An 18,495-nucleotide genomic window follows, 5' to 3' on the forward strand; every position below is an offset into this window, starting at 1 on the left:
TGTGAGTTCGAGGCCAGCCTGGTCTACAAAGTGAGTCCAGGACCAAGGCTACACAGAGAAACCCTGTCTTGAGAAAAGAAGAAGGAGGAGGAGGAGGAGGAAGAATTATTTCAGAGCTGCTGGCTCACAGGCAAAGGTACTTGCTATGCAGTCTGACCTCTTGAGTTTCATCTTCACAACAAAAAAGAGTGGAGGAAAAGATGCAAGTCCAGCAAGCTTTCCTAACTCCTACACTGGCCCTGTGGCCTGTGGGCACACAGTCACATATACATGCATGCATGCAAAATAAGCAACCTGTGAAAAAGAATAATTGGATAGTAAATGACACGCAAGGATTATTATTCACTTTTAGGTGTGATAATGATCATGTATTATGGTTTTAAAAGTCATTTGGAAAGATTCATACTAAAACGTTGATGGCTAAAATTGTATCATTTGCATCAGGATAATGGAGGGGGAAGCAGAACGGGTGGTGAATGAAGCAGAGCTGATGGCGCTCATAACTGCTAACGCTAGTGCTGAGTGCTCATGATTTCATCCTGTCAACTTTCACTTGTCTCCCAAACTTAAAACACTTTGGGAACTTATCTGGACAGTTGCCTTCCAGCATTTTCCACTAATTTTCACTCATCTTTTCTGGAATGTAGCCACCATGGAAAATCAAAGTTCACCCACTGAGTTCTGCTGATTAACACCAGTTTTTTCCCTTCATCCATTTTTTTCTCACATCAGAATTTTTTAAAAATTTTTATTTATTGTGTGCGGACATATCCACAAAAAGGGGGTGGACATATCCACCAATGTGACCAGGGGACAACTTCCTGTGTCATCTCTCTCCTTTCCACCGTGTGGATTCTAGGGACTTGCCATCAAGCGCCATTCTCAGCTAGCATACTGGGGTGGCTGGTTTGGCCACAGAGACAGCAGCAGCCTAGCCTCTGGGTCGTTTTTGGTTGTTGTTCTGTTGTGGGGTTTTTTTTTGGATTTTGTTTTTGTCTTTGGCTGCTTTCACACTGAAATGACAGCCTGAGTAGCAGAGGCCATGGGGCTTGGACCTTCATCAGGACACATTTTCATGTAACTACGCTCCATTGCAAGTGCCTTTGATGCACTGGAGAGTCTGAAAGCACAATCAGGATGTGAAAGTGCCTTTTACTAGGTCGTGTTTGATGGCAGCTACCCCGACTCTTGCCCCAGTGAACAATGAGTCCGTTCTGTGCTCCTGCAGTTTTGAACTGTGACACAAAGTTGAGCTCTGTCGTCAGTCTTGTCAGCAAGCACCTTTGCCCAGTGAGCCAGCTAATAGGCCCCAGCGATTTTTTTTTATACTAATGAAATCTAATTTACCTATTCCTTTCCAACCTGGTTTTGAAGTTCAGCCCTTTTTCTGAAATATGTCCATTTAACCTCTTACAGCACATCATTACTGTTTTTTATAAGTACAGTTTTCTTGTCCTCTGTCGCTCTCTCCATCCTCCTCCTGTGCTCCCTCCACCCCAGGAGCCTCCTTCCACCTTTGTGTCATCGCTGATCTTTTGCTGTTCTCCATTCTGAGTTTTATGTATTGTGAGCAGTATTGTTTTAAATACCATGTCTCACAAAAATAAATAAACAAGTAAAATATTACCAAGAATACATTTAAATATATGCATAAATTATATATACAGTTTTAGAATAATGCAACATGATTATAATAAAGTATACATAGAAACAAAGTTAAAACATAATAAAGGTGAAATAAAATGTTAAACAAATTTTAAGAAAAAATACTCAGAAAAATAATGCATTTATTAATAATGTGATTAATATTACAGCAAATTAAATATTGCTATTTTTACTTCTAAATAAGCAGGCAGAATACTCAGATTAGAAGCATATATGTATATATTCTCATCATATTGTATGTGTCTATATTTTTTCTTACTTACATTCGTCAGGAACAACATAGGAATGGCAATATCTGAAATAGTCATTTCATCCCTAAGGGAGTGACTACTGAAACGCTTCCCAATCGACTGTTGATTTTATATTCAGATTTTGGTCCAATCCATTTACCAGCTTATGATAGTTCCTCTCCACTCCTGTTTATTTGATAGAAATTTTATCACAAATAGTGTTAAATGTTATCAAATGCCTTCTCTACATTGATAATGTTTCTTCTTTAATCTAATAACATGATAAAATACTGTTTGGATTCAGTGTACTTGGTTGGATGCCTTGTAAGATTAAACATTTTATAATTTAGTGGTTATTGTCTCCAAAGACTACATCTAATCATGTATACAAACTATTTATAAAATGCCATGTGGTATATTTCCATATTATTTGGTCTGTGCTCTGCCCATTGGTGGTTATATGTTTTACTCCTAACCTTTTGTGACTGTAACTAGCTGGAAGCAAATGGCTTAATACTTAATCAGATCTCTGCCACAGGTTAGAATTTTTTAATAATTATGTATGTGTGCACACAGAGAAGCCAGAAGAGGCCATCAGCTGTGCTTCTTTATCACTCTCCTCCTGTTCCTTTGAGGCAGGGTCTCTCTGAACCGGGGGCTCACCTTTTCTCAGGAATTCTGAAAGCCAGCGAGCCCCAGTGATCCTATCTGCACCCTTATCCCCTCAGAGCTGGTGTTACATGGGGTGTGCTGGACATGGGTGGTGGGTGACTGTGCAGTGAGCCTCCAAAATATTATTCTCAAATGAAGGTGAAATGCACTTAATATTAGCATTTTGACGTAGTTGAAGGACAGTACATTTATAGTGCTGTCTACACATCATCTCTATCTAGTTCCAGAACATTTTCACCTCCCCTAAAAGGAAATCTCACCACTTAGTCAACCCCCCAGCCCAAAGGAGACTACCTCCTGTCTCCATGGGCCTACACATATCCTAAACTTTTGTATTTGTCTTTTTACTGTTGCGGATTTGAATTTTATCTATGTTGAAGCATGAATAACTTCACTTTTTTTCATACTGGAAAATATTCCATTATCTTAACATTCCATATACCCCAATTTGCTTATCCATTAATGAAACTGATAAACATTTGCTACTTTTTAAGATTTTATTTATGAGTGTTCTATAAACATGTATGCCTGCATGCCAGAAGAGGGCATCAGATTCCAGGATAAATGGTTGTGAGCCACCATGTGGTTGTTGGGAATTGAACTCAGGATATCTGGAGGAGCAGACACTGCTCTTATCCGCTGAGCAAATCTCTTCAGCCCAATTTGGAACTTTCTTTGTGTTGTTATATTTGGTGGTGCTGGAATCAAGTCCAACGCCTTGCATATGATAGGCAAGCACAGCACCACTGCATTATATCTGCAGCTCTTGTTTTTTTCAAGACATGGTCTATGTAGCTCAGGCTAGCCTCATGCTTAACACTCTTCCTGACTCAGTCTCCCAATTGCTAAGAGTATAATCATATGACATTGTATCCTCTATTGTGAATAATAAAACTACAAAGTTTACATACAGGCTCATTTTTAATGCATTTACTTGTATGCATGCATGCGTGTGTGCACATGCATGCCTGTGTACCCGTGCATGCATGTGTGCATATGCATGCACGTGTGTGTATGCTCCTTCTGTCATATGGGCTCTGGGGGTCTAATCCATGTTGCCAGACTTGGTGGCAAGCACCTTCACCTTCTGAACCCTCTTGCTGGCCCCACAGGTTCATTTTTTTACAGGACTTCCTTCAAAATTGAAAACAGTATTCAAATTACCTTTTTAAAGCAGGAGCTCTCTATGTGGCCCTGTCTGTCCAGAAACTTGCTCTGTAGGCCAGGCTGTCCTCAAACTCACAGATATGCCTGCCTGCCTCCAGAGTGATGGGATTAAAGGCATGTACTACCACACCTGGCTCCCAAATTGTTTTTTCATATACATAAAAATCAAATTGCTGGGTCCTGTGGTTACTGTTTAACAACCAAAGGAACTGCCCAACCATTTGCCACAATAACTGAATCATCTCACCCTCCAACCATATCACTTTCAATATTTGCTTCCTGTTATTATTCCTGGTGTTGCTACTATATTGACTGTGGTGCCTCACTGGGTTATTATTTCAAATTTCCTTAATGACAACGGTGTCAAGTGCTTCCTTGTGGACTTGCTATCCTCTTGTGTGTCAAGTTTTTTGTTTGGAATCACATTGTTTTTGAGGCACGGTAGACTTAGTGTGCATGTTTAATTTATTGGCCTTCAGTCTTCTTTCCTATTGTTTGGGCCAGAAAGTCAAAATCTTATCCAGTGTTTCGATACTCCTTCAAAGGGGTGTATCCGAAAGGAATACAGACATATTTTAAAACGAGGAAGGAAAATATCAGCAATAGAGAAAGTACTGATGAAACAGCAAAAGGCAGTCAGAAAGAAAGGACCCAAACTCTAGGTGGAGGGAGTTCAGCCTTGAGAAATGGGAGGTGTGTAATGAGAATTCTGGAATTTTGGTTTCTTCAAAGACAGAGAAATATTATGTGTTTGTTTGTTTAAATCCCAGGTGTGAGGATATGGGGCTGCTTTGAAGCAGCTGACTATGATTTGCCAAGTGGTTGGCAGAGGTGTGGTTTTGCCAGGTGCAGATAGTTGATGAGGGTATATAAATGCTAGTCCCCTGAGAAGCAGAGTTGGTAGCTGGTCATTCAGAGAGGTTGTCTGCGATTTGTTAATAGCTGTGCTCAAAGAAGAAACAAAAGAAAAGAAATCAGATTCGGCGATCTCTATCTCTCTCCCCCTCTCCATCTTTCTCTTTTATCTAGTGATAGGGCTGAAACCAGGGAGTTAAAGGTAGCAAAAGGAACCCACAACATAGCCAAGACCAGCTACAGAGGTGGAATCCAAGAGCAGAAGAGGGAGGATGAACGGCCCTATTCCTTATCATCTGTACTTGCAAAGCTGCCACCAGTTGCTAACTGTAATCAGCACCCACAAAGCACAACCACAAAGTTTCCATCCTTTTCTTCTACTGGGACATTCTCAATTGGCACTTGGTGTTCAAAGTTGTCACAGATGATTTTAGGAAACGTTTGCCCTCTGTGGGTCTTCATCTCACCTGTGCATTATGCCTGCATGCTTTTAGAGTTCTGTAACGAGTACAGCTCATCTTTAAAAGCATTTTTTTTCTTAATTATCTGTTTTGTGTGCGGTGTCTGCACATGAGTTCAGGTTCCCAAGGAGGCCACAAGAGGGGGTCAGATAACCCTGGAGTTACAGGTAGTTGTGTGCTGCCTAATATGAGTGCTGGGATCCAAACTTGGGCCCTCTGCAAAGACAGTGTGTGCTCTTAACCACTAAGCCATCAGTCCAGTCCATGCTGTCTCATTTTACACCACTTCAGTGTTAGAGAACCAGTAGCTGGCATAGCAGCGTGCCTCAGAAGATAGAAGGAAAATAAAAAAAAATTACCTAAGAGAATGCAGAGACTGCCTTTATCTTAATATTTTCCTAACTTTTGTGGAGTCATGCAATTCAAGGTTTGAATTCTAGCCCCATCACTTACTATAAAATTTTAAGTAACTAAAACCTCTGCCTCATTTTCTTCACCACTATAAAACAGGAATACTTGGGGGATTATCCAGTATGGTGGTGTGGATAGGTATAGCCCCCCCCCCCCATACCTAATTCAATGCTTGGCCATAGGGCATGGCACCATTGGGAGGTGTGGCTTTGTTGGAGTAGGTGTGGCCTTGTTGAGGGAAGTGTGGTCTCCTCTGCTCAAGCTCTGCCCAGTGTGGCACCCTGTCTCTTTCTGATCTGCTGCCTGCAGATCAAGATGTAGAACTCTCAGCATCTTCTCCAGCGCCACGTCTGCCTGCATGCTGCCATGCTTCCCACCATGATGACAATGGACTAAACCTCTGAAACTGTAAGCCAGCTCCAAATAAATGTTTCCTTTTTAAGAGTTACCGTGGTCATGACGTCTCTTCACAGCAATAAAACCTAACTAATACATTGAGTAACCCTTAGTATAAAAACACATATGAAGCTGTGCATGGCGGCCCACACTTTTAATCCCAGTTTTTAATCTCAGGAGATAGAAACAGAGGCAGGCAGATCTCGAGTGCAAGGCCAGCCTGGTATATATGGCAAGTCCAGGACAGCCAGGCCTTGATACACAGAGAAACCATGTCTCGAAAAACCACACACATACACCCACACCCACACACGAAGCACATTGTGTAGCTCTTACATCTTAGTACCAAGTAAATTCTAATACATTGAAAAATGACTAGTCACCTGGCTTCTCCACAGCGGATGCTTAGAAATAACCATGTTATTTATTTATCTTGGTACTTAAGCCTGGGCTCTCTCTAACCAGTCTTACATTAGAAATATGAGGCTGTGGCTGGAGAGATGGCTCAGTGGCTAAGAGTATTTGTTGCTTTTGCTGAGAAACTAGCCATGATTCCCAGCACCCAGTGGTGGCTCAAAACCATATGCAACCATAAATTCTAGGGTATCTGCCACCTTCTTTCTGACTTCTGAGGGCCCCCAGGCACACATGTGGTATTCAGACATGCGGACAAAACATGCACATGCATAAAATAAATCTAAAAAACAAATTTCAAAGAAAAATAACTAAAGAGCATGAGGTCAGGCTAGAAAAATGGCCCAGAAGTTAAAAACACTTAATTTCAAGAAGACCCAGGTTCAATTCTTAGCACCCACATGGCAGCTTTCAACCATCTCTAACTTCAGTTCCAGGGGATCCGATGTCCTCTGGGAGCCACAGGTATTATGCTTACAGTGATACACAAACATGCATGCAAATCACCCATCCACATTAAATAAATATATATTTTTTAAATGCCATATATCTATGATAAAGCACTGAGCATAATTCACATCTGTATTTCTAGATCTCTGATCACCTTACCTGGCAGAAACAAGGAAGAAAATTCTTGGTTTTGGCTGACAGCTCTAGTTCAGGAGTGAATTGTGGAGCAGTTCAGTTCAGTGACGTGTGGGAAAGACAGCCAGCAGCAGAAGCTGGTATAATCTCCAAAAGGGTCTCCTCTGAGCACCTTCCAGTAGTGCTGCCACCTCCCGAAGACCCCCACCCCCACGCTTACCAGTAGCACCAGTAGCTGAGGAACAGCATGAGTGTGTGGAGGACATTACAGACTCAAATTCCAACAACATCCAACTAGATATGAAAATGGCTAGCGAACAACAGAAGGCGGTCATCTCTGATGTGCTGTAGTCACTTCCTCAGTTAATCGATAAGCCTGTGGGACTGCACAGCAAATATTATTGCCCCCATTTAAACTGTCATTAATTCAATAAATACTTCGTTTACTGTATGCCCTGCACTGTCCCACACTGAGAATATAAAATGAAACAAAACAGGCAAGAATGCATGCCATACTTCTTTCTCTTCTGTTTGAGACAGGGTTTCTCTATATAGCATTGGCTGTCCTGGACTCACTTTTGTAGATCAGGCTGGCCTTGGCCTCACTGCCTCTGCTTTCCTGAGTGCTGGGATTACAGGCATGTGCCACCGTGCCTGGCTTAAAGGGTCTTTTTTTGGGGGGAAGGAGTTCAAGACAGGGTTTCTCTGTAGCTTTGGCTGTCCTGGACTGGCATTGTAGACCAGGCTGGCCTCTAACTCACAGATCTGCCTGCCTCTGCCTCCCAAGTGCAGGGATTACAGACAAGCATCACTTTCTCTTATCTAACATCACATGACTGATTAACTGAATTAACTTACTGATTAACTGGAAAATAATTGAGAACAAGAGTGCTCTTCTCAATTCTCAGCAGTTAAAAGTGTTTGCAGCTCTTCCAGAAGACCCAAGTTTGGGTTCCAGAACTCCCTGTAACTTCAGCTCTAGGGAATTCAATGGCACACACAGACAATAAATCTTTTAAGAACTGAGAGCAAGATGTGTAGGACAGAAATGTGGTAGAACGTAAACTGAGTTATAAGGTAATTCAGTAAAACCACAAAGAAAATGGAGATGAGAAAACTTGTTCAAGGTCCCAACCGTGATAGCCAGAGCTCAGCACAGGCAACTGGAACTGTGGCACTTCCCTTTCCCAACCTACTGGGTCCTACTGACTCTTCTTGGAATTGGCTAACACTAAGCTAAATCGATTCTCTCAGATGCTTTTCATCAGTTTGAGTGTGCCATTAAGTTCAGAAATAGAAATTTCTAAGTTTGTGTTTATTTTTATTTCAGGCAGAAGAATTTGAAAACACAAGGAAGATTCCCAAGATATGGTGGAAATGCTTCAAGATTATAATTACCACCCTTGCAATTCTCCTGTCAATCATTATCATTCTTTTAAGTACACACGTAATACCCACCTGACCAATAAAGTGTTACATGGAATTACAGAGTTCTGCACGCAGTAGCTATGAGCTCACTTAGTGGTAGAGATGGAGAAGAGGATCGTTTCCTGGCTCTTCAGCATCTTCTGACTCTTCTGTTTCTGTACGTCTGTCTCCCTAACAGTGCTTCGTTACTGCTGCCCTTCCTCCTTAGCCTCCCTCACCCAGAAGATTGAGTGATGGGATGCATGTTAACCCGAGCACTCAGGAGGTTAAGGTGGGCAGATCTGAGATCAAGGCCAGCTCATCTACCTACCAAGTCCAGGCTGGCCAACCTGTATATACCAAGATCCTAGCTCAAAACAAAAGACAAACAGCATGGAGACTCATGCCTATAATCCGAGCACTGAAACAGGAGGACCACTGTGAGCTCAAGGCTATACCCTAAGGGGCATAGTGTTTTCCAGGGCAAACCTGAGCTTACTTACAGTGTGGGGACGTGTTTCAAAGGTAAGCTCTTTAAAAAAGCACAAACCCTGAGATTCCATTACTGAAGCTCAACTCAGCTGTGCTACCTGTGGTGACCTATGTGTCTTGGGACACTTTATACCATGTCCTGTTCCTCACCTGGGGGCTGATACTGTCTGAATAGTCATGTTTCCTACATGGTAAATGTCATCTAAGTCTTTTCTGTTAATAGTGGGTTACTGAATTAATGCATTAACTCAGATAATCATACTGAAATCCACAATTAACCCCATAATACCCTTAGAAATGAGAATTTTAACATGTGCATAGTTTCATCTTCATTTGAAATGAAAATTCAAACCACTGTGTTTTATAGGAGGCAATTCCTTATGTAAGGACCCAAAAACTCCTAAGCCAGATTCTCTTACAGGCCACAGGCTTTGTCCTGGCTTACCACCCAGAGAGCCCTATGGTGATGCTTAAAGGACGTCTCACCCAGGAACTTCAAGTCACTAAGACTTGTTGACAATCAGAGCATCCAGCTCTACTGGGCAACTTATTCGCAAGGGGCTTGAGTGGTGTCCTCCAAATGGAAACCAAAGTCCTTTTCCTTTCACTTTTGTTCACTGTGTATCTGTGTGTGTACATACCAGCGGCTATGAAGTTGGTCAAGCGGTGGCTTTGAGCGCTGGTTCTCTCCTCCCACCAGACATTCCAGGGACTTAGGTCATCAAAGCTGGAAGCAAGCACCCTTCCCCGTTCAGCCATGTCACCAACTCAAGGTCTCAAAAGTCTTCAAAGTCGTTTCATTTCATGCATGTAAGTACAGCTCTTAGAAGCCTGGGAAAAATCTGTTATTTTAGGTCAACCTAGGCAGCATAGTGTCGCAAAGAAAATTTAAAAAGAAAAAGGAAATAGAGAAGTAAGCCAGGCATGGTGTTATATTCTCTTAGTCCCAGCATTTAGGAGGCAGAGGTAGGCAAGCTCTGAGCTGGAGACCAACCTGGTCTTCACAGTGAGTTCCATGCCAGCCAGGGCTAAAGAAAAAAAAAAAAGAAAAAAACTTATGAAAATGGCACAGTGAGTGACAGGGAACCAAGCCAGCTGACTTTAAAGAACTGTGGGAATGAGCAGTGGCTGGCACTTCCAACAGGTGCTTTGCTTGTTTCTCCCTTCAGCTAGAAAAGCACATTCCATTCACAATATGTAATCCTTGATAGTTCACATACCCAGGGAAAAGTGTTGCTGCTCAGTACTGCCTCTCATACATAGTAATGGCTTGGGGTTGCAGGACATCACTGAGTTGTACTGTGACAGTAATACGCTTTACACATAGTATCAGGTAAAGACTATATATAGCTCACTGGTAGGCACATAAAAGCTATTTTTTATTTTAGATGAAAAAAAAAATGCAGACCTAAAGATCTACTCAAGATCATACAGCTTGAAAGTTATTTCCTGAATCAAGCATTCACTGGCATATAACCACAAGACCCATTTGAATTATGAGTGTTCTGTATGACTCCTTAATTGTGGGTCAGATAGGACAATTCAGTATGGTTTGTTGCCTGACATGTTGTTTATAGGTGAAAGAATTTGAATAGTAACAAAAATTGCCAGGCTTAGTTCAAACGCCTGTAATCCCAGTACTCTGGGAGGCAGAGGCAGGTGGGTATCTGTGGATCTGAGGCCAGCCTGGTCTACAAAGTTAGTCCAGGACAGAACACAGAGAAATCCTGTCTCAAAAAATTAAAGAAGAAAAAAAAATTGTCACATATATCACAGACATTATACAAAACTGGTCAATTACAATCCTATAAATATAACATGTATTCTAATAGCACATACTAGCATATTATTGCCAAAAAGTTAAGCACCTAACCTAGTTCCCTCATTTTATATACAAGAAAGCCAAGAACCAAAAGCCTCAAGGAATGGTGAGTCTTTTAGGAGGTGGGGTTAGGGAACAAACCAAGGGCCTTGCACATACCAGGCAAATGCTGTCCCCAGGCTACAGCCTGTCTTGAATTTTGAGGTCTTTAAGCTCATCTCCATTAAATAGCACGGTAAAAACCCATTATCACCCTGGTCCCAAGCTGAAGGAGTGTCAATGCTTCATTTCCTACACAATCAGGCATAGTTTAAGGATTTTTCAAGACAATGTGAATGTATGAGTTGAAGAAAACTGCCTAAAGAAAGCATTGCTTAGAAATGACTCACTCTCTGGTTTCTGGGCTTAGACTGCCAGAAGAAACCTTAGCAGAAACAAGTATCAGGGCATCACAGACCACCTTCACTTAGGTTCTCAAGCTGGCTGTGGCCCTGCTCTGCACCAATCAGCTTGGAGGCATTAGCACAGAGAAATCATGTCAGAAACAGGATGATGCCGGTACATACAAGTTGCTGTATATAATCCTAAGAAAAGCTTGCATTAGGGTTTCCTTAATTTCCCTTAAGGGAAGTAGAAAAATGGCATCAACATGCTCAAACGGCACCTCCGTAAGTAGCGTACTACATAACAAAATAAATTCAAGGAGTGACCAAGACAGGCACACATCACATCATGAATTACAAAGGAGTTGGGACTTGAATCCCACAAGCTCTATTTCTATCAACAGTCAAAAGCAGTCAGCAGTGACAAATTAATTCAGCACACAGCCTGCTGGTAATTAGACTCTTAATCTTCCCAACAACTCTGAGACCATTTCCATTGTCCATCCAGGAAGACTGAAGCCCAAGTTGTCAGAGTCCCTTGGAAGGAAACCAATAACGGAATGCTGCTGGAGATATATAGTAGGCCTTCAGTCTACAACATGGCCCAACTTTTGGCTTTTATTTCTGATATCCCAAGGTGCATTTCTTTGCTCCCCTATTGCCCTCTGCAGCTGTAGCCTGAATACCAACTTCTCAACTCCCAGTTACTACAGCCACTTGAGTATCAGTGCAGGCACCTCAGATTTTAGATTCCCTAACTAAACTCTATTTTCCTTTCTACACAAACCTACTTGATTCTACTTATTTCTAGTTTCAGTACACACAATTTCAGCTAGCCAGTAATCTGAAACCATAAAAACCTTCAGCTCTTCTTTCCAATTCACACAGCAACATTCCAAGACTTCTTTACCCATGTTCTGTAAGTTTCGTAATTCAGAGAATCCCACAACTACAGAAACAAAAGCGGAGTTCCTTCAGAGTGCCCAAAGGCCCTTGTCCTGTTTGTGTGGCACCAACTATACATTATATTCCTCTATTCTGTACCCAGAGGCACTTAACATCAGCTACTTTCTCACTCATAAACTTCATAGATATACACAAGAAAAGTGAAGCTTCATTCCCAAGCCTCAGCATTAGAATCAGGAATCTTGAGTTTTACTATGCAGCCCTAGCTGGCCTGGAACTCAGGTTATCTGCCTCTGCCACCCAAACTGGGATTAAAACAATGGCTCTCAAACTGCAGTCAAGACCCCTTTGGGGGTGAACTGGCCTTTTCACAGTTGTGTATCAGGTATTTACATTATGATTCATAGCAGCAGCAAAAAATTTTAATGGTTGGGGTAAACAACATGAGGAACTGTAGGCTGCAGCATTAGGAAGGTTGTTAAAGGAACATGATAGAAATCTTAACAGGTACCTGGACTCCACCTCTGAAGATACTGCTAACATTCTGGGATGGAACCTGAGTGTTTCATCGTGAGGCAGAGAAATGCTAACTTTAAAGATTGTAAGTATGCCTCAGTTATGTCCATAGGCAAGGAAGTTACTATAATTTTATAGCCAGAAAACAATGGATGTCCAGAGTTTAATTTAGCCAACATCAGTAAGGCAAACAACAGGACCTGTACACAATTCCCATTCAATGTGTTAAACAGGAAGCTTGACAATCCAGAGCCATACTCAATAAAACTCACAAGCCTCTAGAGAGGCTCATGTGTGAATTATGGCAAAACCTATTTAATTCTGACTTTTTTTTTTTTTTTTAATTTAAGAAAAGGCTAGTTTCCAGGCATGGTGGCACAAACCTGTAATCCCAGCACTCAGGGAGGCAGAGGTAGGCAGATTGCTGAGTTTGAGGCCAGCCTGGTTTACAAACCAAGACCAGGACAGCCAAGGATACACAGAGAAACCCGGTATTAAAAAAAAAAAAAAAAAAAAGGAAGAAAGGAAGGGAGAAAGGAAAAAAGTTTCAAACAGGTCATTTGTTAGGACTTGCAAAGTGGCTTGGCAAGGCTAACACTAACCCACACTCCTGTAAACACATTGGACTAATGGTACATGCCTGCAACCCCAATGCTTGGGAGAGGCTGAGGCAGAGCATGCTGTTTAGGCCATCATGGTAAACAATAAATTTCAGGCCAGCTATGAATGATACAAAACAAGTCTCAAAAGAAGTAAAACACAAGACACAAAAAGGAAATGGGAAGTACCATTTTGCCTCCTGGATTTACCACTCTGAGAGGACTTTGGCCAATACTGCTGCCATTAAGCATCTAATCAAATTTCCTGTTTTCCAAAACTAGAAGCCAAAAGCAGAAAAAATCTCACCACTCTCATAACCTTCCTCATTAGTGTTCTGGGAAAAACTAAAACAACCCTTGTCTATCAAATTCATTGATTCTTCAATGTGTAATATTTTTTGACTCCTTGTATATAAACCCTTAATTTTCAAAGGATCCATCATTTAAAGTTCTTATGTGATGCTTGCAGTTTCTTACCTTCTCAACTAAAGACAAGATCTTCATTTAGAGACTTTTATTTAAAGGCCCAAGAGAATAGCTTAAACAGGGTGGAAAAAAGACAGTGCAAAAAAATGCATGAGTGCTATAAGAGTTTAATTGTAAAACAAAAGCACTACATTATAAACATAAGTGATCTTTCAGAAAATAAAAATTAGTGCAAATTAAAACCCCATGAAAGCTTCATCTGAAGAATCTACAAGGAAGCTTCTACAATGGAAACAGTCCCAATGAAATTTGCCTGGGAAGAATAAGTATTGAAAATGTTAAAAGGTACAGAGAACATCTTATAATTTAAAATGAAGTCAACCAAGTACTGAAAGACATGCTGATAGGTCTTAATACATAAAACTGATTGGCAGTAGCATGCTTTATAGACCAGTGATTGTAGAAGCAATTTACAATGTTTTAGTTTATTTTCCTGATTTAGCCATCTCTATTATAATACTCAAAAGGCCATCTTTCAAAACTTTTAATAAGGATTCCACTTCAATCTCATACCTGTTTTATAAAAAAATGTGATTAAGCTCAGTATAACCACTCCCACTCATACAACAAAAAAAAGGCAATTATGTAATTCCTTTTCTCAAGTATTTATTCAAAGCAGTTTCCATGACATGTTAAATGTCACATTCAGGTACTGGCATTAACAGATCTCTTAAGTTTCTTCCAGTATTTTTTTTTTCTAAAAGAAATTAAAAAGCAAGGAGGTAACCTTGCCTTCAAATTTTAGAGTGCAAACAGAATACAACCAATTCAATTACAAATATATACAAATTAACTTGGAAGCGTTGTTGCCAACATTGTTTTCCAAAATAGAACTCTAAAACCTTTATCAGCGACTACCTGCATTTTTGAGAGCTTTAAAAATTCTTCCCATTGCAAGTTTACAAGCAAGTTTGGAGTGCTTGAACACCCTCACATTACATAGAATCTAATTCTGAAACAATTGTTAAGTACTTTCTTAAACTGGGGAACTGAGAAATGAGCCCAAGGCTTCCCTCCTTAGGCACATGTCCAGCCCTAATGTAATTTTCTAAGGTCTTTCCCCTGACCTTAGAAATACCATCCTTCACCTTCCTAAATCACATAGTTCCCTGGAACCCGGAACTCTTAATCTAAGGCTTTTGACAATGAAGGTACCACAAGACATCCTTGAGTCTAAGATGCTGAGGACAATGGAGTAAATGCATAACTAGCCCAACTCAGCACTTGAACAGCAAGACAGTTTCTGTTAGTTGTTAATTCATAATACAATGGATGGCAACATCAGTGGTGAGAGGGTCAAGGCGCATACAGTGTAAGTGTATACTGTCTGCAGAGAATTTAAAAACCACTAAGTCAGTATGTCCTCAACTATGGCCACGCACTGCTGTCTTCTTGCATTTACTGCTGCTGTCATCTTGCATATTCACTAGAATGCTATCAATCATCTGAATATTTTCCTTCTCTGCTAAATGTAGGATTCATGATTAAAACTTTATAAAATATGTGCCCTTGCCTGTACAGGAGATAAAAGCAAAAACTGGAAAGCTTTATGGAACAGCGTAATTATTCTAGCTTTGAGCAATGGTCTTTAATACATTAGCATAGCTAAGAACACTTGGGGGGGGGGAGTTAAAATAAAAATTCCCAGGCAACACTGCCTTACAATTGATGCAGAAACAGATGGTCTACAAGACCTCTTTAAAATACATTATAATCAACCTTCCCCCAATTTACTAGATTATAAGCAATTGGGAAGAAATTATGACAACAAATTGAATTTGCAAAACTGGGTATTTAGCTGGCTAGAATCACTTTACCCAAGGAAATTCAGACAACATTTCTAAACTAAGATAAGTTAACTGCTTTAATGTGGCCAGCAGTGAATACAGATGTACCCTACACTTTCAGCCTTACCAAAATTTGGTTTAAAAAAAGGAAAAAAAAGCATATATGCCCTTAATCCCAGCACTCAGGAGACAGAGGCAGGCGGATCTCTGGGAGTTTGAGGCCAGTCTGGTCTACAGAGCAAGTTTCAAGATGGCTACACAGAGAAACCCTTTCTGGGTGGTTAGGGTGAGGGGAGGGGGAGAAAACCCAAATCAAAAAAGCACACATTTATAGATCAATACAGATACTCTGTTAAGATATTGGGTTCAGTCCTTCTGATTGTTATACCTCAATATCCTAAACATAAAATACAAAGTTAATCTAAAGAAAACCATTCTAAAAAGCATAAAACAAGTTTTTAATATACAGAACATAGACCTGGTAAGTGGAATTTACCATCTACATAACACACTGAATTCTAACTTGGGAACGGCATATAATGAAGCAATTGTCATGTAAGTGAGCAAAGAGTAACTAGACTGAAAGGGCCTAGCTTTGTAATACATATTTTAAAGAAAGGAAAAACAGAAACCCAGAACAACTCACCTAGTAGCACATACCTAGTAAACCAAGACCCAAACTGATTCTGGACAACACACCTAGAAAGCTCATTGCCTGAGGATTGACAGTACCACCACTATAAAGAACAAAAACCAAAGCTACCTAACAACCTAATAGCAAAGGTCTCTATACTGAACTACAATCCTAAAAGGGTAATGAGCTGTCAACATTTTAATCTACCTGCTTTATCTCCCTCAAGCTTTTCACCAACCACACACACATGCGCGCACGCACACACACACACCATTACTCTTCTGAAATTCTAAATATCAGAAATTGCGAAATGAAAACAGGGAGGGCTTCAAATAAGAGAAAATAAGCTTTACAAATTTATGAGCAAATGTAAGAAACTGAATGTTGTCGTCATGGAGAGGATCTCAAAATACCCCTAGAGTTCCCAATGGCATACGTTACCGGTAGTCCAAGTACCAGTAGACATATGGGTAATGAAGAAAGGCCTGGTTTAAAGTCTGATGACAATGTAAGACTGCCAGGTCTTCCAGGAGCCAACGGACTCTCCCATCCTGGCAAGAAACTAGTAGTCTCTGAAGCAGTTGAAATGGTTCTCTGGATATATCCATCTACCTTCTTCCCTCTTTGAGAAGACTGCAAACCAAATCTTTACCCTTCGGACAGGGTGGAGAACTCCAGTAACTCAGACCAAAGAATAAAAATTACCTATCTAGAGGTCCATTTTTAAAGTGCTCCACTCCTCAGTGTGAGCCAAGGATCACTTAGCAGCCGATGAAAATTCTGCACAGGAAGAAGTCCGAGCAACAGGACGTAAGGTAAAGCACCGTGCATGTTGTCTAAGCTGGGTTCTTGCCAATGCCCAGGTCAGCCTTGAAATGAGCTCAAGTGATCCACTTCAGCCTTCCCAGGGTTGAGATTACAGGATTATGCTATCAGTAAAAGCCTTAGAGGAGGAAAAAAGATGAAAAAGGGTACACTTAAGATTGTATAATAGGTTGGGAAAGAAGGTGAGAAATTCTAAGATGAAATTTGTTTATTTAAATCATAGAAACTAGGAAGTAGGAAAAAAGCTTTTGCCCATAGCTTATGACCAGCAACAACAGAAAACAAAACAAACCCAACCCATCCCAGAAAGCCATTCATTAACATTTCCCAGAACTTAAGAATAAGTTTTACACAACTGAGAGGCCACTGGGTACTTAGACTAGACAGTTTAGTGACAAGGTAAAATCCTACTTAAAAAACTTCTTGTTAAGACCTAGATTCAAATTAAAATCGAACTCCCTCACCAAACCTCTCTCTGCAACCTAACTAAGAATGCAACTATGGTGTTGGAGACACCATGGTCTCAATGCTGTGGGAAGAAGACGTGTCAAAACAAGCAAACTTAGGAAATAAAGGAGCTAATTGAAAGGAAAAAGGCATTCCTGAAAAGGCAGCTAGTTCAGACTGGAAGATGTAAAATGAAGAAATAACAAAGCCAACAGTAAGATTCAAACAAATGGCGAAGGTTCAAGAAATAAATCAGTGGCCAGAAAAATAGGTCTAGGTCATCAGTTAATACCTAAAATGAGTATGAGAATAGAATTTTAAATGACTTAATGGAAACAATATTAAAATAAAAACCATGTTATTTGTCTACAATTTTTTGTGGAGGATTTATATAGTTAGGGGTGCAGTGACTTCCAAAATGTATGAACAGAAAGTCAAATCTGAACACAATGGCTTTCTACTTTCTACTGTCGCAGCTGTCTACACATATAGCCTATTACAGGACAAAGGTGAATCTGAAGTTGCTCATAAACTATCCTAAAATTGACTATTAACCTCAATCAAGTTTTGGGCTGGGATACTTATGTATATATAATAAGCATCATATTAACATATTCAACTGTCAAGTGATTTAGAACCAGGATTTCCAACTTTGTGCATTAGGCCAGGTAATTATTTGAGGGTTTCCAGGTTTAAGTATACAACTCTGCCACTGTAATACAAAAGGAGGCATATGCATACAAATAAAGGTACTTTTGTATTGCAATCATTCTTAAAAATGGGCCACAGGCCATTTTAGATGTCCCTCAAAACTTTCAACTTGACAACACTGATTTTTATCATTAAACTATCTTGTGGAGAGGTCAAATTCTTAAAAAGACACAATTAAACACCACAAACTCAAAAGGCATTTGACCGCACTATCACTGTACCATTTCTCAGTGACTTTCTAACAGCTATTAACATAATTTTAGCAGTAACTACAAAGAATTTCCATCCAAGCTGACAGTATTAATGCCCTGAATGCTAAAAGCATGACAGACTTACCAATGTGAATTAATTTCACACTTGAGACAAATGACCCTGACTTGATCCTGCAGTTTTCACTGACACCTGGCCACACTGCCGGGGTGACAAAACTTCTAGGAACATCTTACCTTCAAAACCCTAGACTGTTAAGAGCCCTAACCCAAAAAGTTAACTTTGAAGAAAAGAGCCAAACAAGAGTACACAAGTAAGCACAGTATGCATTTTTAAATCTTCCCTCAACACTTGGCAATGTCTAAGTACACCAAAGCTCTACCAAGAAAACAAAACTCTGAACTAGCTGCATTT

At 40.3% G+C, this 18,495-nt stretch overlaps 2 protein-coding genes across 6 annotated transcripts in view; one reads left to right on the plus strand and one right to left on the minus strand.

The window, feature by feature from the left end:
- Positions 1 to 9,444, plus strand: part of LOC132653204 (uncharacterized) — a 48,710-nt gene extending 39,266 nt beyond the window's left edge. For all 4 annotated transcript variants that reach the window (XM_060380997.1, XM_060380998.1, XM_060380996.1 and 1 more), the window contains exon 6: positions 8,187 to 9,444. In XM_060380997.1, the coding sequence (XP_060236980.1) occupies positions 8,187 to 8,318 (132 nt within the window). In that variant the 3' untranslated portion in view covers positions 8,319 to 9,444. The remainder of the gene's footprint in view (positions 1 to 8,186) is intronic.
- A 4,612-nt stretch (positions 9,445 to 14,056) lies between these two features.
- The window catches only part of Hnrnpd (heterogeneous nuclear ribonucleoprotein D), a 23,270-nt gene continuing 18,831 nt past the window's right edge, over positions 14,057 to 18,495 (minus strand). For both annotated transcript variants that reach the window (XM_060380994.1, XM_060380993.1), the window contains one exon: positions 14,057 to 16,831. The gene's annotated coding sequence lies outside the window, so the exon portion shown is untranslated. The remainder of the gene's footprint in view (positions 16,832 to 18,495) is intronic.

This window comes from Meriones unguiculatus, chromosome 3, assembly GCF_030254825.1.
Source record: "Meriones unguiculatus strain TT.TT164.6M chromosome 3, Bangor_MerUng_6.1, whole genome shotgun sequence".
Taxonomy (NCBI): Eukaryota; Metazoa; Chordata; class Mammalia; order Rodentia; family Muridae; genus Meriones; species Meriones unguiculatus.